This window comes from Suillus discolor (genome assembly GCF_016758755.1).
Source record: "Suillus discolor strain FC423 chromosome Unknown F5147scaffold_44, whole genome shotgun sequence".
NCBI classification, from domain to species: domain Eukaryota; kingdom Fungi; phylum Basidiomycota; class Agaricomycetes; order Boletales; family Suillaceae; genus Suillus; species Suillus discolor.
In genome coordinates, this window is record NW_024541291.1 from 182,047 (window position 1) to 200,816 (window position 18,770).

An 18,770-nucleotide genomic window follows, 5' to 3' on the forward strand; every position below is an offset into this window, starting at 1 on the left:
TGCAGGTAAATTTGCTCTAATTGACCGAAATTTATACCATTTCTCCCACTCGTCATCCTTCGGCGTAAGGACGAAGTTGGACTGAGCAGCAGGAAATTGACGGTCCAGGGAGCTTACCTAAGCGAGCAGTGACGAAGTTGTACTTTGATCAGCCGCCACCTTTGCTGTCGACGGACCTAATGGAAGACATATCATTGGTAAAGTTCGTAGGTATGTGTTTTTCACATTATTCACATTTTTTCCTTCCTGTTTCGAGGCGCAACCTGACACCGTGACACGTCTCTTTTCCCACTCAATCTTCTAACCACACCTCTAATTCACTCACACTTCATCCCCAGGTTTCTTTTCTTCCGTACGTTGGCTACGTGATGATTGTCATGGTAAGCATGCATCTCTTTTTCATGCTCAATAACGCTGACCATGCTACATAGAATGATTTCCCACAACTTAAATACGCACTTCTCGGAGGTCTTGGGCTCTTAGCTGTCAGTAGAAATCCCTGAAGAGACTCTGGGTCTTTACGCAGCAGATTCGTATTGCTTCTTTCATGTATGGTGACGGCACGCGCGCGAAATAGCAATAGTCATCTCGATTGGCGACGTTCAACATCATGATATCTCGTTCCACAAGGAGGTGACACTTCGAACACGCGTCTCCCAGGTCAATGAATCTAATTCCAATATTGAAAGGTAAGTCACGACAGCACTTGCAAAATAGTGGATGACACGATGGCATCACCACCGCAATTTGCAAGCCAATTGTCCAGGTAATGCGTCGTATGCATCAGTCTAGTAGAGATCTTTGAATCTCGGTAATCAATGCAACTCAGACCCACCGATATTCAGTGAGCGAAAGGATTGCTCTACATCAACTGTCATCAATGAGGCCGCATATACAACTTGTATCGCTCGAACGCTGACAAGTTCGAAGGGAGATACGGATGACAAGAAGCTGAGTGTGTTCAGTATATTTTATTTGATGACTTTGAATGAATGGATTCACTGAAATATGAACAGGACATGCGTGTTTATATATATATGGGAAATATAGGTGTTATGAAAGCACGAGTGGCGTGAAGGAAAAGGAAAGGGACCACAAGGCGAGCGATGAAAAATATCCTGATTATGATGAAAAAGAGTGAGGCGATCCACTTTCAGCGATAGGCTGTAGCCGAACGGGGTTTACTCTTTGGGGCGGGGTAAGGAGGAGAGCTGTAAGGTTAAAAGCCGTCCAGTCAGCGTCGTGAAGCATCTAGTAGGCGTTTTGACATATCATCTGATGAGATATGTAACGTTTCCTACTCCAATGAAGAAACTTGGACTAGGAACGGGAAAGGCACAATAGTCAGGGAAATGTAAGTAGAACCGTAAATAAGAGATCCAGCTGACTTCAGTCTTACTAGGGAGATTGAATCATTGTTCGAGGGGAAATACGCTGATGGAGAATTATGATCAATCAAAGGTGAACGTTGTATGAAGCAAGGGATGATTGCGTATGTGAAAGTGAGTGCCGTATGTACAGCAATAACGTCAAGAGTCATATCAAATAACTCACATTGTCGTTGATGTGTAAGTTTTATCGTAAGGATACTAGTCACACAGCTCAGCGACCACAGCTGAATGGCAAGTCATTACCACAGCACCCAGCCCCGTCCCCATCATGATGTTATAAGGACCTGCTGATCCAAATTCTTGGAATCCATACAACTAACCCTCCTGCCAGTGTCTCGAGCGTTATATATGAATTCTGTTCATCCTCCCGTACTAGTTGTAAGTGACCTACTTATGATACATGTTTGCATCTCAGCTGAATTCCTTGCCATTAGGTTGGTGCTGGGCCAGTGGGTCTGGTAGCAGCGTTGACGCTCCTTCAAAATGGAATCCCAGTCCGCATCATCGAGAAAGACCACCACCCCCGCATCGGACAGCGTGGTGCTGGATCATGGGTTTGTCGTACATCTACTTGTCACATCATCCCGTGATCTCATTGAATGCATGCTCTATGTAGTCACGCTCCCTCGAAGTCTACAACTTCCTGGACGTTTCAGAAGTCAATAGTCTGGGAAAATCAGCCCCTCCCGGCCGTTCATACAAGCCCGGGACGTTGGAACCTTTGAAATACTCACCGATGGTCCCGCATCTGGAACCTACTCCAGCAATACCATTCGTGTGTAACACCGTCGCTTAATCAAACCTTCATGTTGATTCGATTTGTAGCATGCCTTCAAATTGATGGGTCAACAGCTCCTAGATGTGATTCTGCGACGCCATCTAGAGAAGTTTTCTTGTTTTGTTGAGATGGGCACCGAACTGCGCTCATTCGAACAGTGCGACGAGGGCGTCACTGCTATTCTAGCAAAGAACGGCATATCAGAGACTTTTGATACCAAGTGGATCATCGGCGCTGACGGTGCTAAAAGTGAGGCGCAGTTTAATCCCTTGGATGGACGAGACTGAAGGTGTCTTTGCAGGCATAGTGCGCAAGCAACTTGGACTCACATTTTTGGGTGAGAGTAGAGACGATATCCAGATTGTGACTGGGGATATCCGTTTGACGGGTGTTGGCCTCGATAGAGTGGTACGTCCGGTTTCTACAAGTTTGATGAAAAGCTATTCTAAACCAGTGTTGAAGCATTGGCACCTGTTTGGAAACTTTAATGAACGAGGGTATGTTCACTTGAGGCTTGGAGATGTGTATATTGACGACATGCAGCCTCTCATTGCGTGCAACAGATGAAATTGGCGAGGATGGGGATGGCTGGCAATTTTTCCTTTACGGCCGCGAACTAGATCTCACGAAAATAGCTGAGAGCGAAGAGCTGGTCTTTGAGACCATCGCGTCGTTAATACTAACAGAGATTACATTCAAGAAGGTGGTCTGGATGAGCGACTTCCGGTACGTTCTGTGTTCCTGTCTGTGTCGATGCATGTTCATCAATTTGTTCCAGGGCCAATATCCGGATGGTGAATAAGTTTAGCGAGGGTCGAGTGTTCGTTGCGGGTGGTATGTACTTCTGTTTGAGATGTGTGGCTGTACTCATACATGTCGTCGTAGATGCTGCTCAGTATGTCTATCTTTGAGTGCCCTCTTTGTAAATTGCTGCTAACACATCCAAGTGTCCACAGCCCAATGGGGGCTCAGGTATGATTGATCCGCTTGTTGCTAATACTCGCCCATTTGTCTATGGACAGGGACTTAATTCAGGTGTACAAGATGCAGTGAGTCGGGTGGATGCAGCATGTGTGTTATGACTGACCGCATCCTACACTAGTTCAATCTAGGATGGAAGCTTGCGCTCGTCCAGAAAGGGCTCGCCGACAAGTCTCTTCTCGAGACATACAGCGCCGAGCGTCTGCCTGTGATCTCCGAGATGCTCGAGGTGACAACCTCGATTCTCGACAAGGTAACAACGTCTGGGGACCTGTCGGCCGGACGAAGTCCCATCCTTTACATGCTCGGCATCAACTGCCGATTCAGCACCGTCGTACTCGATGAATTTGTTACTTCAGTTGAGAGGAAGCCTATCAACGCATACGGAGTGCTTGACGAGACGCATCTGGAGGCTGGGGACAGGGCACCTGATGCACCCAATGTGTTGCAGGTGGGGGGCGCAGAGCTCGACACGACGACGCTTTTCGGTCTGTACAGACCTTGGTACCACACAATACTTGTATTTGCGCCGAGTCTCGCTGATGCTACCCCAATCTTGGGTGCACTGGAAGCATACGACAAACGCGTCGTACAATCGGCAGTCGTTCTGCCATCATCGGCATCAGTGACGCCTGTCGCATGCCCTGACCTCGTTCTTATTGACCGGGAGGGCTATGCTCATTCGGCTTATCTCGTGGAAGCTGGCCAGACGAAGGTGTTTGTGATGCGGCCAGACGGAGTGATTGGGGCGATAGTTCATGGTGCAGAAGGCGTGAAGAAGTATTTCTCAAAAATATTTTTGGATGCGTAGTGGTCGGAACATTCGTTCTTTACTTACTATTTTTACCAGCACAGCTCATTCCTGTATACCTCCGAGTCACAGTGTATCATATTTGTAACTGAAAATGAGACAATAAAAGCGATACGATCATGACCGAGAACCACACCAATGTGCATGACACTTTTGCGCGGGTCACTATGACGCGTACGCAGACAGTTCAACCATCACTTGATCCTAGACCTGATCATGCATCGATTGTCACTTGCAGCCCAGATTATGATGGCAAATGGGATCGACAAGTGCACTGAGGTGCAGTATAATCTTTTGCAATATTGTCGTTGCTATAATATTGTATAGGGACATCAGATGTGAAAATCTCGCAGAGCCGGCAACCCACAATAGTTCTTGATTGACCACTTCATTTCATACTCGTCTTATAGCTGTACTATGCCTGTCCTTGTTACATTTATGAACCATATAGATACATAGTTTTACATGCAGTATGCTTATATGTCGCCTGTTGTCAAGTATGAGATTTGTTTTGCGCTTGAAACATTCTCAAACGGTGTTGAATTTAAGTGTAACTAGTACTACATAGTGTCATGTCTCTGTGGAGAAATTGGTGGCGTACTGATGTGATCTCCGAGTCTTATCATAAGACATATCGCATGTTGTCATCATGTGTTGTTTTGAACTGAGATTTTTGAACCAAGGTTTGCACGTTGCTGATCTGATAAAAATGTGTTGTTATGAAAATTATGCATCCCGTCGATGCATCGATGATAGTCCAGCTGCTATGCACTTAATGCAGACTTTGGCAGTGCATTAGTGAACACTCCTCAGGCCTCAGTACTCAAGGTCTGAACGACGCAACACAAATTTGGACATTGAAATCACTCCTCACGTCTCTTCAAGTTAGTCAATATCGAGTGTTCTCAAAAGCACCCTCATTGCCCATTGGAACAGGAAAAACTGTCCATACTCTAGGAACAACAACCACATTGATCAAGTCAGCAACGAACTACGGACTGTGCTATCAGCCACAACACCAATGCGAAAGCAGAAATACGCCTCGTTATCCAGATGTGATCATGGACAGGCTGCCAGCCCATCGGTGAGCAGTCTAGCAATCATTGCACCCTCGGATATTGGTAAGCTATTGACATTGTAGGGTGCAAGGGGTAATCAATGAGGTTGAATCCTGGATGCAAAGCCAACTACTCATACTCACTCTCGTCGTAATACAGCACAAGTAAGCACAGCAATCATCGCTAGTGGTGCAGGGCTCGGATTGTTGACTACATGCAGTGACAGACATACATGCTGCCAAAGCACTGGTAACGACGACGAGGAAGGAGAAATGCATGATTTATATGAAGTGATACAAGCGCTTTGCAAATGGAACTCTGAACGTGGACACGGCCTGCTTTTATATCCTGAGAATAGAGGTAAAAGTGAATTGAAATTTCTATTGGTTTGGCAGATTGGTTCAACGCGCCTGGATGACAGAACTTCAGGGCGGATGATGTGAAAAAACCTAGCAGAGTCCCAAAATCAACGGATAAACAATGCAGAATTCAAACATATAATTATTGAGCTTATGAGCACAACCCAAGCGGCGAAATTGTATAGGCCAGGCTCTTTCGTGGCGAAGGCCTGGTTATGGATAGAAAGGTCGCCGTTCCAGATAGCCCGGGAGAATCCTACAAACGATGTGTTTGTGCAATCAACGCTATTCCTTCCTGCAAAGTTACAAATTCGCCGCTCGATAGTTGCTCGTACCTTTTGCCACATAGTTCGAGTGCTTTGCTTTGATTCCTAACTTGTTTAGTTCGTAGTAGTCGAGGGCGCCATATTGTGAGCGTAGTCTATGATATTCATACGGGTTTTCAAAGTCCGCTGAATTTGATAAATCGCTTTGAATACATCGACAAGATGGAAATACACGTGCAGCACCATTCTCTCGCTTGATCTTTATTCACAGTTCCTATCTCTGTCTTCTCATACGACTCATTCTGTCAACCACTGCCCATTACCGATCCTTGGCGTTTTGCCTCCTCGCACTGTCATGCCTAGTAGCTTAGAAGGCCAATAATCAGACCTGAAGGCGAGTCACTCCATATCACCTTAACATCCGTTTGGTGATTATCGCGCTCTATCTACAGTTATCAGCGGAAAAATAAAATTCCCCCTTAGCGCGCATGCTAAAGCCGCTGTTCTATATTTTTACGAGAGCCAGGACAACGCCATGCTTGATGTGAGTAATATCAGCCTCTGCGGTGTCGGATTTTGTTGATGGAACACCCGCTGTTTAGTTCATCGGTGACTGTCAGATCACTGGGAATACAGATGCGGGCCATGAACGATTCTCCACATACGTGGCAAGCAAGATGGTCTCTTTGTCGTACAGCATTTTCAGTTGGTCCTGGGTCGGCCGTCCTGACCAGGCAGCCGCTCTCACCAAGCTCGCGTAGGCCCACCTTGAAGGCTACATTCCAAACGATAATCAAGACAGACTGTATCATTTCTCACGAAGCCCTTGCATTGCATCCGCAGGGCCACTCTGATCATCCATTATCTATCTATCCTCAATGGAATCTGTCCAACTGTCCTGCAAGCTAGAGAGTAACTTCCTCCCCAGCATCATGGCAGGGGCAAATGGCGTTGATTATGTGATCCGCGAATGCAACAGTTTTCTAACAACGCATCCGATGAAGGCATCCATCTTCAATGCGTCGTGCTCGAGCTCTGTCCTCTGGGCAACCAACGCCGTTCCAGAGTCCTCTGTGAGCTTGCAGATGTAGTAAAAAAGACGCTTTGAACAACACGGTAGCATTGGTGACCTAGTATACAAGTGCATACAATGTTGTCATGCAGCCGTTTTTCTGTGCTCTGAGAGACATTCTGAACGCGAAACCTTCCTGAATAACTTGGCCTTGTCACTCGATTACCGCTCGGATCACCAAGGCGACTCTCATGACCTCAATGAGGCCATTTCTTTGTATGAACAAACCCTGCGCCTGTGCCGTGCTGGGCATAGATCTCGTGATTCCTTGTTGAACAGCCCAGGACTCATCCTCCCTGACCGTTTCAACCAACGCGGTGATATTTACGACCTCATGAGAGCCATCGGCCTCTATTGATAGGCACCGACACTGTCCGCCTGGAAATCGATATCGTAATTACACGCTCAACAACCTTGTTGTCACGCTTCAACACAGATACAACAAATTGGACAAATTGGATACCAGCGAGGATCTCAACAGAGTCATCTACCTGTGCCGGGAATCACTTCAGTTAGAGCACCATAACTACCCCAATCGTCGCTTAACTCCTTGCAGTTCAAGCTCGGCGCTCTGTTCTCGTTTCACGTAAACTCAGAGGAATGGAGATGTCCAGAAGGCCACTCGACTCTGCCAAAAGTCATTGGAGGCTTTGCCTTCACTGCACACAAGTAATTTTTTCAGCTACCCCTGGTAGCGGGAAGCATCTCTGTCTCGCTACAGAGTGCAACGCAAGTCTGCTATTTGTCACTCGCTGTTGAGAACTTCAGATTGGCGTCAAGACCCCCTTTATCGATTTCAAACAGCTCTGTACTGGGTTGACACAACCAGCCCTGGAAGCATACCAAATATGCTTGGAGTTTTTCACATGACGCGCTCCAGTCCACAAGTTCAAATCTAGCTCGCAAGATCTCAGAGCTTAGCAAGAGCCTTTCTGATGTTCAGAATTCCACCGGCAGCGCTGACTGAGCTGCTGCTGATCAAGCAGCAATTCATTCAGTACAGGAGACTTCAGGAGTAATGCGGAGCGGTGGTAACTGATATACGAAATCTTCCAGTTTCTCGCGGTTCCTGCTTCTGCCGTCGTATACAGAGTTGCAAGCGACAGCACGTCATGGCCCAGTTATCGTCCGCATTGCGAGTCAATACTCGTACAGTGCCATCATTGTCCTGACGTCAGGAGAGCCTCGTCACGTTCGCTTCCTCCGCATCACTCTCACACATCTGAAGAGGCTCAAGAATGACTTTGTCAGAAATATTCGACTTACATCTTCTATACGTCCAGAGGAAATGAGGAAGGAATTGCAAGTCCTCTTACGGACAGTATGGGACGAGATCATGCTGCCCATCGTCATCGCCCTCCAGTGACCTCAGAGTAACACGCCGCTCTCGAATCTGGCTGTGCCCAACTGCAGCCTTCACTTCCATTCCTCTCTGCACAGCTTACCCCTTCGAACGAAGGCAGACGGACGTGGGGCGGAACAACACCTGGAGGGCGTCTACATCTGTTCTCACACACCATTTCTGCATGGGCAAAGTTCACCGGGCGCGGGCAAGGCGAGGAGCTCTTGAATGTCGAGAGCGCGAACTTGGGCTCGTCCCCGCGACGGCCAACCCCATCACTCTCTCCGGTGATGATGCCGCGTGAGCAGTTGCGCACTCGACGCTTTGTGACGCAACACCTGGGTACACCTCGCTTGTCATAGAAAGCAGGACTTCACCATGAGAGACGAACCTCGCTGTTTGACATTATGGGGAACGACATTCCTCATGCTGAATTTGCGTTCTTATCGGCGTGTCATACTGCCATTGGTGATGAAGAGACACCCGACGAAGTTGTTCACCTCGCAGGTGGACTCCAGTTTTCGGGACTCAAAAGCGTTATTGGCGCGCTGTGGGTGGTCGACGGTGACGTCGCAAAACACGTTGTTGAAGCTTTCTACGAGAATATGTTCAGGGATTGCGCCTTGTTGAGACATGCGAGTTGATTCTCGCTCGAGTTATGTTTTGACTTGATCGAGGGAATGTAAATTACTTGAAGATGCCGATTTCCCGCTGGTGAAAAGTGTTAGAAGACTTTGGCAAGATGATGCTTGCAGGTTCGGAACGCCTGACGTCTGGATCTATATGGATTCTGCGCTGCCCTGTCCGAAGTTTGCAATATACTTTTGGGATTTGGTGAAATACTTCAACTCTTCTTCGTTCACTTCTCCCCCCGTCCTTCAAGTCGGGTCTTGGAATTCTTCACAAGGCTTTGAGGACTCTACCTCACCTATGCCAGGGGCTCATGCTAGCGAGATGGTGACGCGTATCGTCCACACCAACGCGCTTATGCACGACGGCAAAGGCCACGGCCCACGAGAGGTGATAGACGTGTCTAGATTGTCCGGTGTTTAGCTACGGCTTTTAATTGAACAGAGAACGTACTACACCCAAGCTTCATTAACGATTACACTCGCTCAGGGCGTCATAGGCGTAAAACAAGAGTAAGCTTGCCTTGGCCAAGTGCCCTAAAGCGTGATGTGAGATATACAATAAGTAGACTTTGTATACCGAACAAGCAGTCAGTTAGTCGTACAGTGACAGTTACCGAGTATATATACAAACAACATATACCAGTAAAACCCAGAAATGTGAGACGAGGTTTCTGTTGGATTCTGCTTGACGCTTAGTAGTGCCCTCTATGGTTCCGTCCTCCTTTGGAATGACGATGGACTTCGCTGGACGCTTGACGCTTGGTGCTGTTGTTGCTAATGCCCCTCAACTCCAAGGCCCATGCCGTGTCGATCCCTGAATGTCTGGTGTCGTTGACAATGTCCTGGTTGTTGTTGCTGGCAGTGTCCTGTGTATTCCCAGCGGGTAAGGTCTGGGATCTCTTGCTGTCGAGACGTTGGTATTAATTGCACGTAACGCGCCGCACGAGCAGGATAACTGACGATGGGTACAACTTCTGGATGATGGAATCATCATCACGTTTGGTAGTGACAGAGTCTAGGACGCGACCCGGGGATCTCTCACTATCAAGACGTTAGTATTGATCACACTCAACATGCTGCACTGGTAGAATAACTGACTATCGATGGATATTGGCGCCGTCGTCACATTTGGTAGTGACAAAGTCTAGGACCCGACCCAGGAATCTCTTGCTGTCAAGACATAGGTGTTGATCGCACTCAACACGCTGCACTGGCAGAATAACTGACAATGGGAAAAATGTGGTATTTCTGTGGATGGTGGAGCTGTCGTCACGTTCAAGTAGAAGTGACCTGTGAATGACTAGCCTAGAACGCATTCGCTGGGTGTGCTCGGTGGCTATTTGATAGAGACATGAGGGACACTCGACACAGCAACAGCGGGAGCGATAAGGGCAACTAATTCATTAAATTTTCACAGCAAGAGGTGAGAGAAGACGCAGAAACTTGATGCTCGGATCCCTAGTATGAGCAATATCGAGCACCGATCATATATAGAACTTCTACTGCGCCTTCTATGCCATGATGCATCGTCGCGGTCGAACATCACATCCAGATCATTCAGGTAGGGTAGTGGGACATGCATGCATGAATGCTGAGTATAGGCGCACAGCTGGAGTCGGGCTTCCGCCGCTGACAGTTTGGTGTGGGCCGTGTGGGCGGTGGCGTCTAATGATCATTACTATGATTGCCTTTTTTAGAACCACCAGGGTTTTGCCAAATGATATCATTATCACTACAAGCGCTCTCATGTTTCAGACGATGATGTGAGGTATGATGCATGACGACTGACGACTGACCTCGAGGAAATATCGAGACTGGGGGCTTATTAGACGTACAAAGAAGAGCAGTCATAACCCCTGGTCTCCGCACAGGTCAGACCATGGTATGTAGAAAATTTTAATCTGCCAGCGGTGAGCGTGATATTATTCATGCAACACTTTTTATAGTCATTCTCTGTGAACACCTTGGCGCATTTAATTGCATGCGGGTCCACCGATAGCGACTACATGCTGCTCGAGTATTGGTTAAAAGTGCGCGACCTTATCTTCATTCCAATCCTTTTCCCTCAACCGCAGTATGGACGCGCACAGTGATGATACCGAGAAGAAGATCGATAGCTTTGAGGCTAGTAAGGATCTCGACCCCGTTTTAGTGGACCCTGCCGAGGAGTTGAGCTTGCATCGTGGTTTGAAAGCGAGACAGATATCTATGATAACGGTGATGAAAATTCTCATAATACATCTTGCGAACCAAACTAAAACTCTCTCATTCTACCTAGCTGGGAGGCTCGCTGGGCACAGGCCTCATCATCGGTTCAGGTACTGCTCTCGTCAGAGGAGGTCCACTAGGTCTCTGGTTTGGGTACTCCTTCATGGGCATAGTCTGTTACTTCGTCATGATCTCTCTAGGAGAAATGGGTGCATATCTCCCCCATAAGAAGGGTTTTGCAGGATATGCGACTCGATATGTTGATCCTGCCTTCGGCTTCGCTCTTGGATGGAATTATGTGTTCAAGTACTTCATTCAAACTACGAACAATGTTAATGCGGCGGGCGCTGTGGTGCAGTATTGGACCTTAAGTGTACCTATTGAAGTTTGGATGGGTGCGTGCATCTTTTTACAATCCAATCATGCACTGATCCTTGTTTCAGTGATTTACATTGCGCTGAGTGCGTATGACGTCTGTCCGGCTAGCCCAGCTAACATGTCTTACATTAGTCTTCCTCATCAACTTATTGGGCATTCGCATCTTCGGCGAAGTCGAATTCTGGTTCTGCAGCATCAAAGTTGTCGCTTTGGTTGGTCTTATCTTGATGGGACTTATTATCGACCTCGGCGGCAATCCCCAACACGATCGTATTGGCTTCAGATACTGGAGAGCACCCTACGGACCCCTCCGTGAATATCTTCTTGCTGAAGTACACGACTCTCGTCTTGCTCAGTTTCTTGGATTCTGGAGCAACCTTACTACAGCTTTGTTTTCGTACATCGGCACAGAGCTGATTGGCGTGACCGTAGGCGAAACTGAAAATCCAAGGAGAAATGTTCCAAGGGCTATCCGTAGGATGTTCTTTCGTATTTTGGTGTTTTACGTAGGAGGCACGTTCGTCATTAGCTTGACGATACCGAGTAATAGCAGCGTACGTGGGTTTGTGCACATAAGGGGCTGTTCCTGACTTTATTGTAGGCACTTTTTGTGGCTAGTACATCTCCAGCTGGTGCTGCTGCATCGCCATTTGTCGTAGGTACGTGCCTTGTCCCTACCCATGGACTATGCAACTCTGGGACCTAACGTCTCATCGATTAGCGACAACCATTGCTGGCATAAAAGTCTTGAACCATATCATCAATGCCGTGGTGTTGATCTTTGTGCTTAGTGCATCAAACTCAGACCTCTATATCGGCTCCAGAACGCTCTATGGCCTCGCTGTGGAACGCAAGGCACCTCGTATATTCGCCAAGGTTAACCGCGCTGGGGTTCCTTGGCCCTCACTCATTCTGAACACATTAGTCTGCTTCTTGACATTCCTTAATGCGACTTCGTCGAGTTCTGTTGGTAATGAACTACGTCTGTTCATCGCATGTAAAATGCTTATTATTCGGTAGCGTTCGGCTGGTTCGCAAGCCTTATTGCAAGTTTTGGCGCTATTACGTGGATGTGTATATCTTATACCCACATGTATGTTGTTTATACTGAGCAAGTTGTCATTTTCTGATGGAATTGCTTCCAGCGCCTTCATGCGTGCGTTGAAAGCTCAAGGAATGGATCGAAACACTCTCCCATACAAGGCACCCTTTCAGCCATATGCTTCATGGTTTGCCTTGATTTTCACAGGCATCGTGCTTTTTTTCAATGGTAGCATTTATCTGATCATGTCTGCAATCTGCGCTAATCACATCAAACAGGTTTCAGCGCTTTTCTTCCCTTTGTATCGTCATCATTCATCACGTCAGTGGCGAAGGTGATCGTAATCTTCCGGAATGCTAATTACAATCCAGATCTTACATCCCTATCCCTATTTTTTTCTCGCTATGGGGCGGATACAAGATTTACTACCGCACTTTGACAATCCCCGCAAGCGAAGCCGATCTTATTACCGGAAAACGTGAAATTGATGAAGAAGAAGCACGATTCCTTGCTCGGGAAAAGCTGAAAGGTCCACGTTCTGGAATACAAAGGATTTGGGATGCGCTTTGAATAGCCTACCACTGAAACAGTAAGTCTTCCCAGCTTTCGAAAAAGGCATCCATATAACAAAGTTTTTCGCCTCAAGTTATTTACACCTCAAGGCCTTAAATTAATTCACATTTGGTTATCACGAGCCACGTATTTGCTTTGGTTTTAATTGTGTGCGAGATAAGATAACCTACTTTTGAACGTTAAGGTTCGCGCGGCGTTTCATGTCGTGCAGGGGCCCCTTTCAATCTATGTCGCGAAGGGCGGTTCGCGCGCGGGAAAAAAATCATTGGCTCAATCCCGGTGCTCTGCTGATTTCCGGCCTGGGACACGGGACAGGGAAATAATGGAATGTATCCGTAGCTTCTTTCTTCCAATCCTGCGTTGTGATGGTCCACCCGCATCAATATTTACTACTAATTCGGGTATTTGGGCGCCCAAACGGTGTTACCTTGGCCGCTCTTGGGCTGGTGGCGCCGGATACCGCTGCCAATCGGTGAACTTTGTGAAGGGGTCATTCTGATTGCCCTTGATATGCCTTCCTTGGCCTTTGATGCTGGAGCACGGGAACGTGAAAACAGCTAAGTGTATACATGGCATGAAACAGGAGCAAAGAGCGGACACGTTGAATTTATCATAAAGTTCCTAGCAGGCGACATGCCTGAATGAGAGTATAACTAAAACTATTCTCTTTGAGACCTGATTTATCGTAGCTCTCAGGGTCATGGGACGTCTCGGAACCTGGTTTTTTTTTTCATTGATTAGGAGAAGCTGTCGCGGCGCATGTTAGTCTTGTTCGCGTTTTCGCCACCCAATCGACTCCTGGCCATATAGAGTAGTAGAGAGCGGATCGAAGGCGTCCACGTAGAAACGCTCGTCGACTTCTTTTCTGATGACATCTTCAATCTTCTGCATGAAAACTTTGTTTCGTCCAAGTTGAATGTAAACCACAGACGACATGATACTACGATCCCCGGCGGACAAAATCATTCCGAGACCTCTTTCGTGGTTCCGGAAGTCGAAAAGATACTTGGAACATTGACATACAGGCGGACAGTCGTACTCTTCCAATATTTCTGGAAACCAGGTCGTAAGCCCAAGCGTAGAAATCTGATCGAGCAGTTTTTGACTCAGCGCGACGACGCCAACGCCACCTAATTGCTTCAATTCATCCCACTGAAGGATATCGGCTGGAAGTCAGCAATTTCCGAACGGCGGGAGCGAATTACGAATTAGATTTCTTACATCCCGAATGTCAGTTACTAGCAAAGAAGTGTTCAGAGAGTTTTGGTGGATGTAATCGATGCATGATTGTATCGTCTTAATGCCAGGATGGTCGGGAGTAATTGGGTGTTCGACTTCCACTTCGTCTTTCTTCTCGAACCATGTCATGATCTAATAGTAGAAGTAGCTTTGAACGGTGGTTTAATTGCATGCAATGATGAAGTACTCACTGGAGCGATATTCATACTCAGCATAACTGCTCCAGCTTCGATGCAGGCGCGAGCATGTGCAAGGGAAGTCACCATTGAAAGATGTACACCTATTGAGTATTTGTCGGTGAGTTGGCGCGCAGCACGGATACCGTCATCTGTCGCTGGAAGCTAAGAATAGTCAAAGGAAGGCTGTATGCGCTACTGGAAGCACACTACCGTGATGATAACTCTCCATCGTCGGACATCAGCTCGGTCAAAAAGTTCAACGAGGGCACGGGCTTCGTACACCATGGCCGCCTTGCTGTTGTGAAGGCGCGAATCGATGAACATCACCACCGGGCCTTTGACTACACCTAACATGGCCAAGCCAAGTTCAAAAAGCTGCAAGACTATCAGCGAGCCTTCACGCAGGGTAGAAGTCTAACACACGAATTGCCGAAGGACAAGCCTCATATAGAACGGTTTCGAGCATTTTCTGTTATATGATCGCTGACGCTCCATAAACATAGGGAACCAAAGACTAACGGATATATTTCGAGTACTTTCTTAGTAGCGACCCAGACATGATAACGAATGCCAGTCGTATCTGCCAGGTCACTGACATTCCTCGGGGTGAGCAAGCAGCCCCAAACGCCACGAAAATACAACGCTGCTCACAACTTCAGTCAATCACATCCAGTGACACAGCCAGGGGAACATACCCATAATGTCAGCCGTATCCCCATAGATCGGGACATCCCTGTAAGGAAACGAGGGGACTACCCCCATTTCCTTTGCCTCGTTGGAAGAGGGCTCAGGTAGAGCCCCATAGCGAGTGCTCATCCATAAATCCAACTTAATTTTGTCCTCCCTTGAGATAGGGTAAGTACCCTGGTATTCGGTCCGTCGGGGTTTTTGCGGATAGTGCATACGTTCATCGGTAGTGGCGCTAGGGACGGCCATTCTGTGAGAGCGATACCCGTTCCCTGCATCGCCCAGTCAGCTTTTTAAAGCAACAGAATGTCCACAAAACGACCACTGTGGCTCATTGTCGCATGTGCAGGCTCGATGTTTTGCCAGCCTTCAAAAGCGGCATAAGCCTGCACGCCGCAGCGATCTTTTTTTTATCAAAGGGAGATAAAGAGAGGCACCATTCTGTTTCATTTCTAGACACATTCTGACAGATCTGAACGGCTTTTGACACGACTGTTGACTCGGTGATATTTTCTTCGGATCATCATCAGCCGATCATCAAAGACGACAATAGCCAACCGCAGTATCAACGGTCAATCGAGCTTCATAAACACTGTGGGCGTAGAATTCTTCAGAAATAGGGTGGTGCATGCCATGGTCACCGTCGACCCCGAAGTCGTCCAGTACACGGAGCTATAAGCCAATCGTTTCATGCGTTCAAAAGGTCCGATGAAACTGCTAGTTGCAGGTAGTGGCGACGCACGCCCGGCGAAGGTTATGTCGCTTTACCCGGGGGGAGGGCTCGAATCGGCGTTAGTCCGAGCCCAGAACGTCTGAATCTTCTCTTCATGAATCATGGATCATGGATCCAGCGAATCCGATGCACGTCCAAAGGAAGTCCGAAGCTCGAATCAAGCTGTTCGCAGAGTCCAAAGATGAAGAGGGCAGTGATTTTTAGAGGCAAAAAGGGTCTGGAATTATGCCCGAGCAAGTACCCGTTTCCATCAGAATGTTCACTGCCTTGATTGTTCTAGTGTGGTATTTGGCGCTTGGGAGAATATAGATAATTTTAAAAAAGTTATCGACGTCGGCAACGCGAAGAGATGATGTGGATATGGCCGAGGATGTCAGCTCTTTGCCAATGTCGCAGGCAGGAACAAGGGAGACTTCAAGTTCGCTGAGCTTTGAGGTGTACGAAAGGATATACGTAACAGTCATCGAAGAATCTGGCAGATCATTTGAAACAGCCGCGAAGACCAAATTGAACGGGGTTACCAAAACCGCATCAACGCTCAGTTGATCGAAGCGATGTAAAATTGATAGGTTCCGTAGATACAAGTCGCAACAATAATACTCATAACACACACCTACTTACATTACAATAAGTATCAAGATTATACAATTCATGCACATATATCCACTAGAATGCGTGATAACTTTTTACAATAGCGAAGCGCAAAAATTAGAAGTAGTAGGTTGTTCGTAGGCTCTAGAAATAGCGATGCGGCAAAGAGAGCTAGACGAGATGCAGCGAGACAGTGATAGCAATAGAGCGGGGGTATCATCTAAACCGATCAGTCCAAAAGAAGAGAACAACAATTCGACGTATTTCGGTTCTACCGATGAACCTGGGCACGTTCGGCCGAATAAGCATGCCAGTTATCCACTTCAGCTTCTGGCACAGTTTGGGCAAATGGAGGGAGAGTAGTGTGGTAATGGTTTGAGGGCCCATTATGGTTATGATGGTTTGATGACTGGAAAAACGAGTCTGTAAGCGGTTGAGATATTGATTGCGTACAACTTACGCTGTAATGATCGTCTTCAACTTTGACGGATCCGTAATGATTGGAATGGTAGTTGCTTGGAAGTGGGTGATGCGACAATGAACTTGGACGACTGTTGACCGGGGAATGCGATGAGTGTTGCATTTGGGTGGGCTGCTGGTGGGTGAAACAGAAAACAATGGTCACTAGGATCCAGAGAGTTCTCATAGAGTTGGAGGACATTACGTCACTCGCGCAAGGAAAAAGCACTCGCCGAAAATGGAGGACTTGAAGTTGAACTTGATCCGGACGGAGTATGAGGAAGGTGATGAAAAGCGGGAGCGTGCAAATTAAAGAGCGAGGAGGAGTTGCCTGAAACACCGCCATGACCAGATGTGCCATTGTGGGAGGGTATATTGCCATACTGGTGATGGGAAATTGGCTGCGGAATGGTAAGTGGAGGTGGACGATCACCATGAGGGGCGTCTTGCGGCTATGTAAAAGGCGTTGTCAGACTACTAATAGTGTTGAGGAAGGAAAAGAACAAACCATGTAGAGATCATCCATTTTTCGTTTCTTGAAGTCGCGGTCACAGTTGCGAGTGTCGTGGAAGTTGGACATGGAGTGCCGACGATAGTCGGAGGACAAATGACCAGCTCGATGGTCAGATTCCAACAAACGTCTCATTTCTTCATTTTCTTTCTGCAAGCGAGTATTTTCTTGCTCGAGCTCACGAATCTTGACCAAGGGGGGCGGTAAAGCCGCCACTTGGTCTGGGGTAAAGCCCAAAGCAGTTTGTAGTTTAGTGACAGTTTGTTCGAGCTGAAAAAAAGGGCAAGGTTAGAAAACGCGTCAAGTTCGCGTCGTATGGAGCTAACCTGCTCGATGTAGGCCTTTCGCTTTGCACGATGGCGAGCTTGAGCTTTAGCATTACGGCTACGCTCTGGACGATCGGGTTGTGACGAGACAGATTCAGCAGCGGAGTGAGCCATCGAGGACATGTAACGTTATAACGTAACCTTGGGAGAGGAAAGATAGTTCGGGGTTGTAAAAAAAAAAGGATTGGACGGTTATTATAGTTGGCGTACGTTGAAAGGACTCCACTCAGACGCCCAAGCCATCGCAACTATTCCAAAAGAATTCAGTGCCTCGGATTCCGAATTATTCGCTTTGAAAAGTCAGCCGACATGTCTTCAATGCGACCCTGGTGGCAAGCTTGATTCCTTGCAATCTTGAATCAAATCTTAACGAACCTTCTCCGACTCCATTGCATTACATTACAATGTCTGAGTGTTCACGGAAATCCTTTGATCAATTATTTTACCTTGCCCCCCGGCGGTTCACCCCAAGTACCGCAACTTACCTTCCTATGTTGCATTGAAGATAATAATTTTTCACAAGAGAGTTCCCCCGTCGGCAAGTTGCGGTTGTTCCATCAGGCTAATGCCGCTGTGCCTTAGGGATGCGTTCGTGTGTTGATCCCCGATCAACAAAATATATTATAATCTACTTCCGCGTACAATCTACTCAATTTTAAAACTCAGAACTCCGCGATACTCCGCCACTTCTCCAGACCTTTCGTTATTGCGAAGTGTTCGCTGAGATGCACTCCCCGAATTATAGCGTACATGGGTCTACTCATCTTCTGTGATTATACTGCTAATACAACCACTACTACTACTAACAAACTACTAACTCACTAGTACCCTCGGATATCCACGGCTGCTTCGAACATGTCACCATTCAGGGACTCCGTCTATCATAAGATCGAAGCCCTCTCTCCCCATGTATATCCCCCAACACTCCCGTATACTAACAAGTACGCTTATCGACCAGCGGCTATCAACTTCCGCTCGATGGGAATCCGCGCAGAAATGGCGAGGTGCCAATCACCTGCCACCTCGGTTATATATCGGTGCTCAATTAATCGAAAAATATATCCGTATCTTGGGAACATAACCGATACCTTTCGGTGAGATCCGGTTCCGCCAATGAGTCGTCCTACTAGTACTAACACCAGCTGGGGGGTCTA

The 18,770-nt window shown here is 47.3% G+C and overlaps 7 protein-coding genes across 7 annotated transcripts; 4 read left to right on the forward strand and 3 right to left on the reverse strand.

Moving 5' to 3' along the window:
- Nucleotides 1-1,225: 1,225 nt before the first annotated feature.
- Nucleotides 1,226-1,745, reverse strand: F5147DRAFT_705927 (uncharacterized protein). The gene is given in 3 exon segments (XM_041437959.1): nt 1,226-1,254; nt 1,298-1,615; nt 1,635-1,745. 2 exon segments carry the CDS (start codon nt 1,659-1,661, stop codon nt 1,298-1,300), a joined length of 345 nt encoding a protein of 114 aa, XP_041290526.1. The 5' UTR covers nt 1,662-1,745; the 3' UTR covers nt 1,226-1,254.
- On the forward strand, nt 1,740-3,961 carry F5147DRAFT_775977 (FAD binding domain-containing protein; the record flags this gene model as incomplete). Its single annotated transcript, XM_041441799.1, has 12 exons — nt 1,740-1,769; nt 1,826-1,945; nt 2,008-2,166; nt 2,217-2,418; nt 2,471-2,577; nt 2,632-2,666; nt 2,713-2,895; nt 2,948-3,003; nt 3,055-3,064; nt 3,126-3,141; nt 3,192-3,218; nt 3,272-3,961. 12 exons carry the CDS (start codon nt 1,740-1,742, stop codon nt 3,959-3,961), a joined length of 1,635 nt encoding a protein of 544 aa, XP_041290527.1.
- A 1,061-nt stretch (nt 3,962-5,022) lies between these two features.
- F5147DRAFT_654745 (uncharacterized protein) lies at nt 5,023-6,405 on the forward strand (the record flags this gene model as incomplete). Its single annotated transcript, XM_041433905.1, has 7 exons — nt 5,023-5,045; nt 5,103-5,183; nt 5,264-5,379; nt 5,506-5,709; nt 5,770-5,788; nt 6,104-6,188; nt 6,247-6,405. The coding sequence occupies 7 exons, from the start codon at nt 5,023-5,025 to the stop codon at nt 6,403-6,405; spliced, it is 687 nt and encodes a 228-aa protein (XP_041290528.1).
- A 1,580-nt stretch (nt 6,406-7,985) lies between these two features.
- On the forward strand, nt 7,986-8,716 carry F5147DRAFT_705938 (uncharacterized protein). The gene has a single exon (XM_041437960.1). It carries the CDS (start codon nt 8,466-8,468, stop codon nt 8,700-8,702), a length of 237 nt encoding a protein of 78 aa, XP_041290529.1. The 5' UTR covers nt 7,986-8,465; the 3' UTR covers nt 8,703-8,716.
- Nucleotides 8,717-10,435: 1,719 nt separating this feature from the next.
- F5147DRAFT_705941 (dicarboxylic amino acid permease) lies at nt 10,436-13,077 on the forward strand. Its single transcript, XM_041437961.1, has 13 exons — nt 10,436-10,572; nt 10,637-10,720; nt 10,781-10,907; nt 10,969-11,293; nt 11,342-11,359; nt 11,409-11,830; nt 11,878-11,935; nt 11,998-12,246; nt 12,297-12,369; nt 12,422-12,546; nt 12,597-12,639; nt 12,690-12,907; nt 12,965-13,077. The coding sequence occupies exons 3-12, from the start codon at nt 10,899-10,901 to the stop codon at nt 12,886-12,888; spliced, it is 1,521 nt and encodes a 506-aa protein (XP_041290530.1). The 5' UTR covers nt 10,436-10,572; nt 10,637-10,720; nt 10,781-10,898; the 3' UTR covers nt 12,889-12,907; nt 12,965-13,077.
- Nucleotides 13,078-13,653: 576 nt separating this feature from the next.
- Nucleotides 13,654-14,777, reverse strand: F5147DRAFT_638814 (uncharacterized protein; the record flags this gene model as incomplete). Its single annotated transcript, XM_041432986.1, has 5 exons — nt 14,733-14,777; nt 14,520-14,684; nt 14,322-14,471; nt 14,113-14,262; nt 13,654-14,043 (listed from the first exon to the last, which is right to left on the reverse strand). The coding sequence occupies exons 1-5, from the start codon at nt 14,754-14,756 to the stop codon at nt 13,654-13,656; spliced, it is 879 nt and encodes a 292-aa protein (XP_041290531.1). The 5' UTR covers nt 14,757-14,777.
- A 1,525-nt stretch (nt 14,778-16,302) lies between these two features.
- F5147DRAFT_705953 (uncharacterized protein) lies at nt 16,303-18,126 on the reverse strand. Its single transcript, XM_041437962.1, has 7 exons — nt 17,992-18,126; nt 17,827-17,942; nt 17,617-17,757; nt 17,288-17,560; nt 17,013-17,231; nt 16,781-16,915; nt 16,303-16,729 (listed from the first exon to the last, which is right to left on the reverse strand). The coding sequence occupies exons 3-7, from the start codon at nt 17,737-17,739 to the stop codon at nt 16,592-16,594; spliced, it is 888 nt and encodes a 295-aa protein (XP_041290532.1). The 5' UTR covers nt 17,740-17,757; nt 17,827-17,942; nt 17,992-18,126; the 3' UTR covers nt 16,303-16,591.
- Between the last annotated feature and the right edge of the window lie 644 nt (nt 18,127-18,770).

Excerpts from the sequence above, each read along its gene's own strand:
- F5147DRAFT_705953 (XM_041437962.1), bottom strand. The coding sequence starts at position 17,739 with ATGTCCTCGATGGCTCACTCCGCTGCTGAATCTGTCTCGTCACAACCC. Across the intron at positions 17,561-17,616 it reads GAAAGGCCTACATCGAGCAG|CTCGAACAAACTGTCACTAA; the intron begins GTTAGCTCCATA and ends CCTTTTTTTCAG. Across the intron at positions 17,232-17,287 it reads AAATGGATGATCTCTACATG|CCGCAAGACGCCCCTCATGG; the intron begins GTTTGTTCTTTT and ends CCTTTTACATAG.
- F5147DRAFT_705927 (XM_041437959.1), bottom strand. The coding sequence starts at position 1,661 with ATGATGGGGACGGGGCTGGGTGCTGTG.
- F5147DRAFT_705941 (XM_041437961.1), top strand. Across the intron at positions 12,247-12,296 it reads GACTTCGTCGAGTTCTGTTG|CGTTCGGCTGGTTCGCAAGC; the intron begins GTAATGAACTAC and ends ATTATTCGGTAG. Across the intron at positions 12,370-12,421 it reads TGTATATCTTATACCCACAT|CGCCTTCATGCGTGCGTTGA; the intron begins GTATGTTGTTTA and ends AATTGCTTCCAG.
- F5147DRAFT_705938 (XM_041437960.1), top strand. The coding sequence starts at position 8,466 with ATGGGGAACGACATTCCTCATGCTGAATTTGCGTTCTTATCGGCGTGT.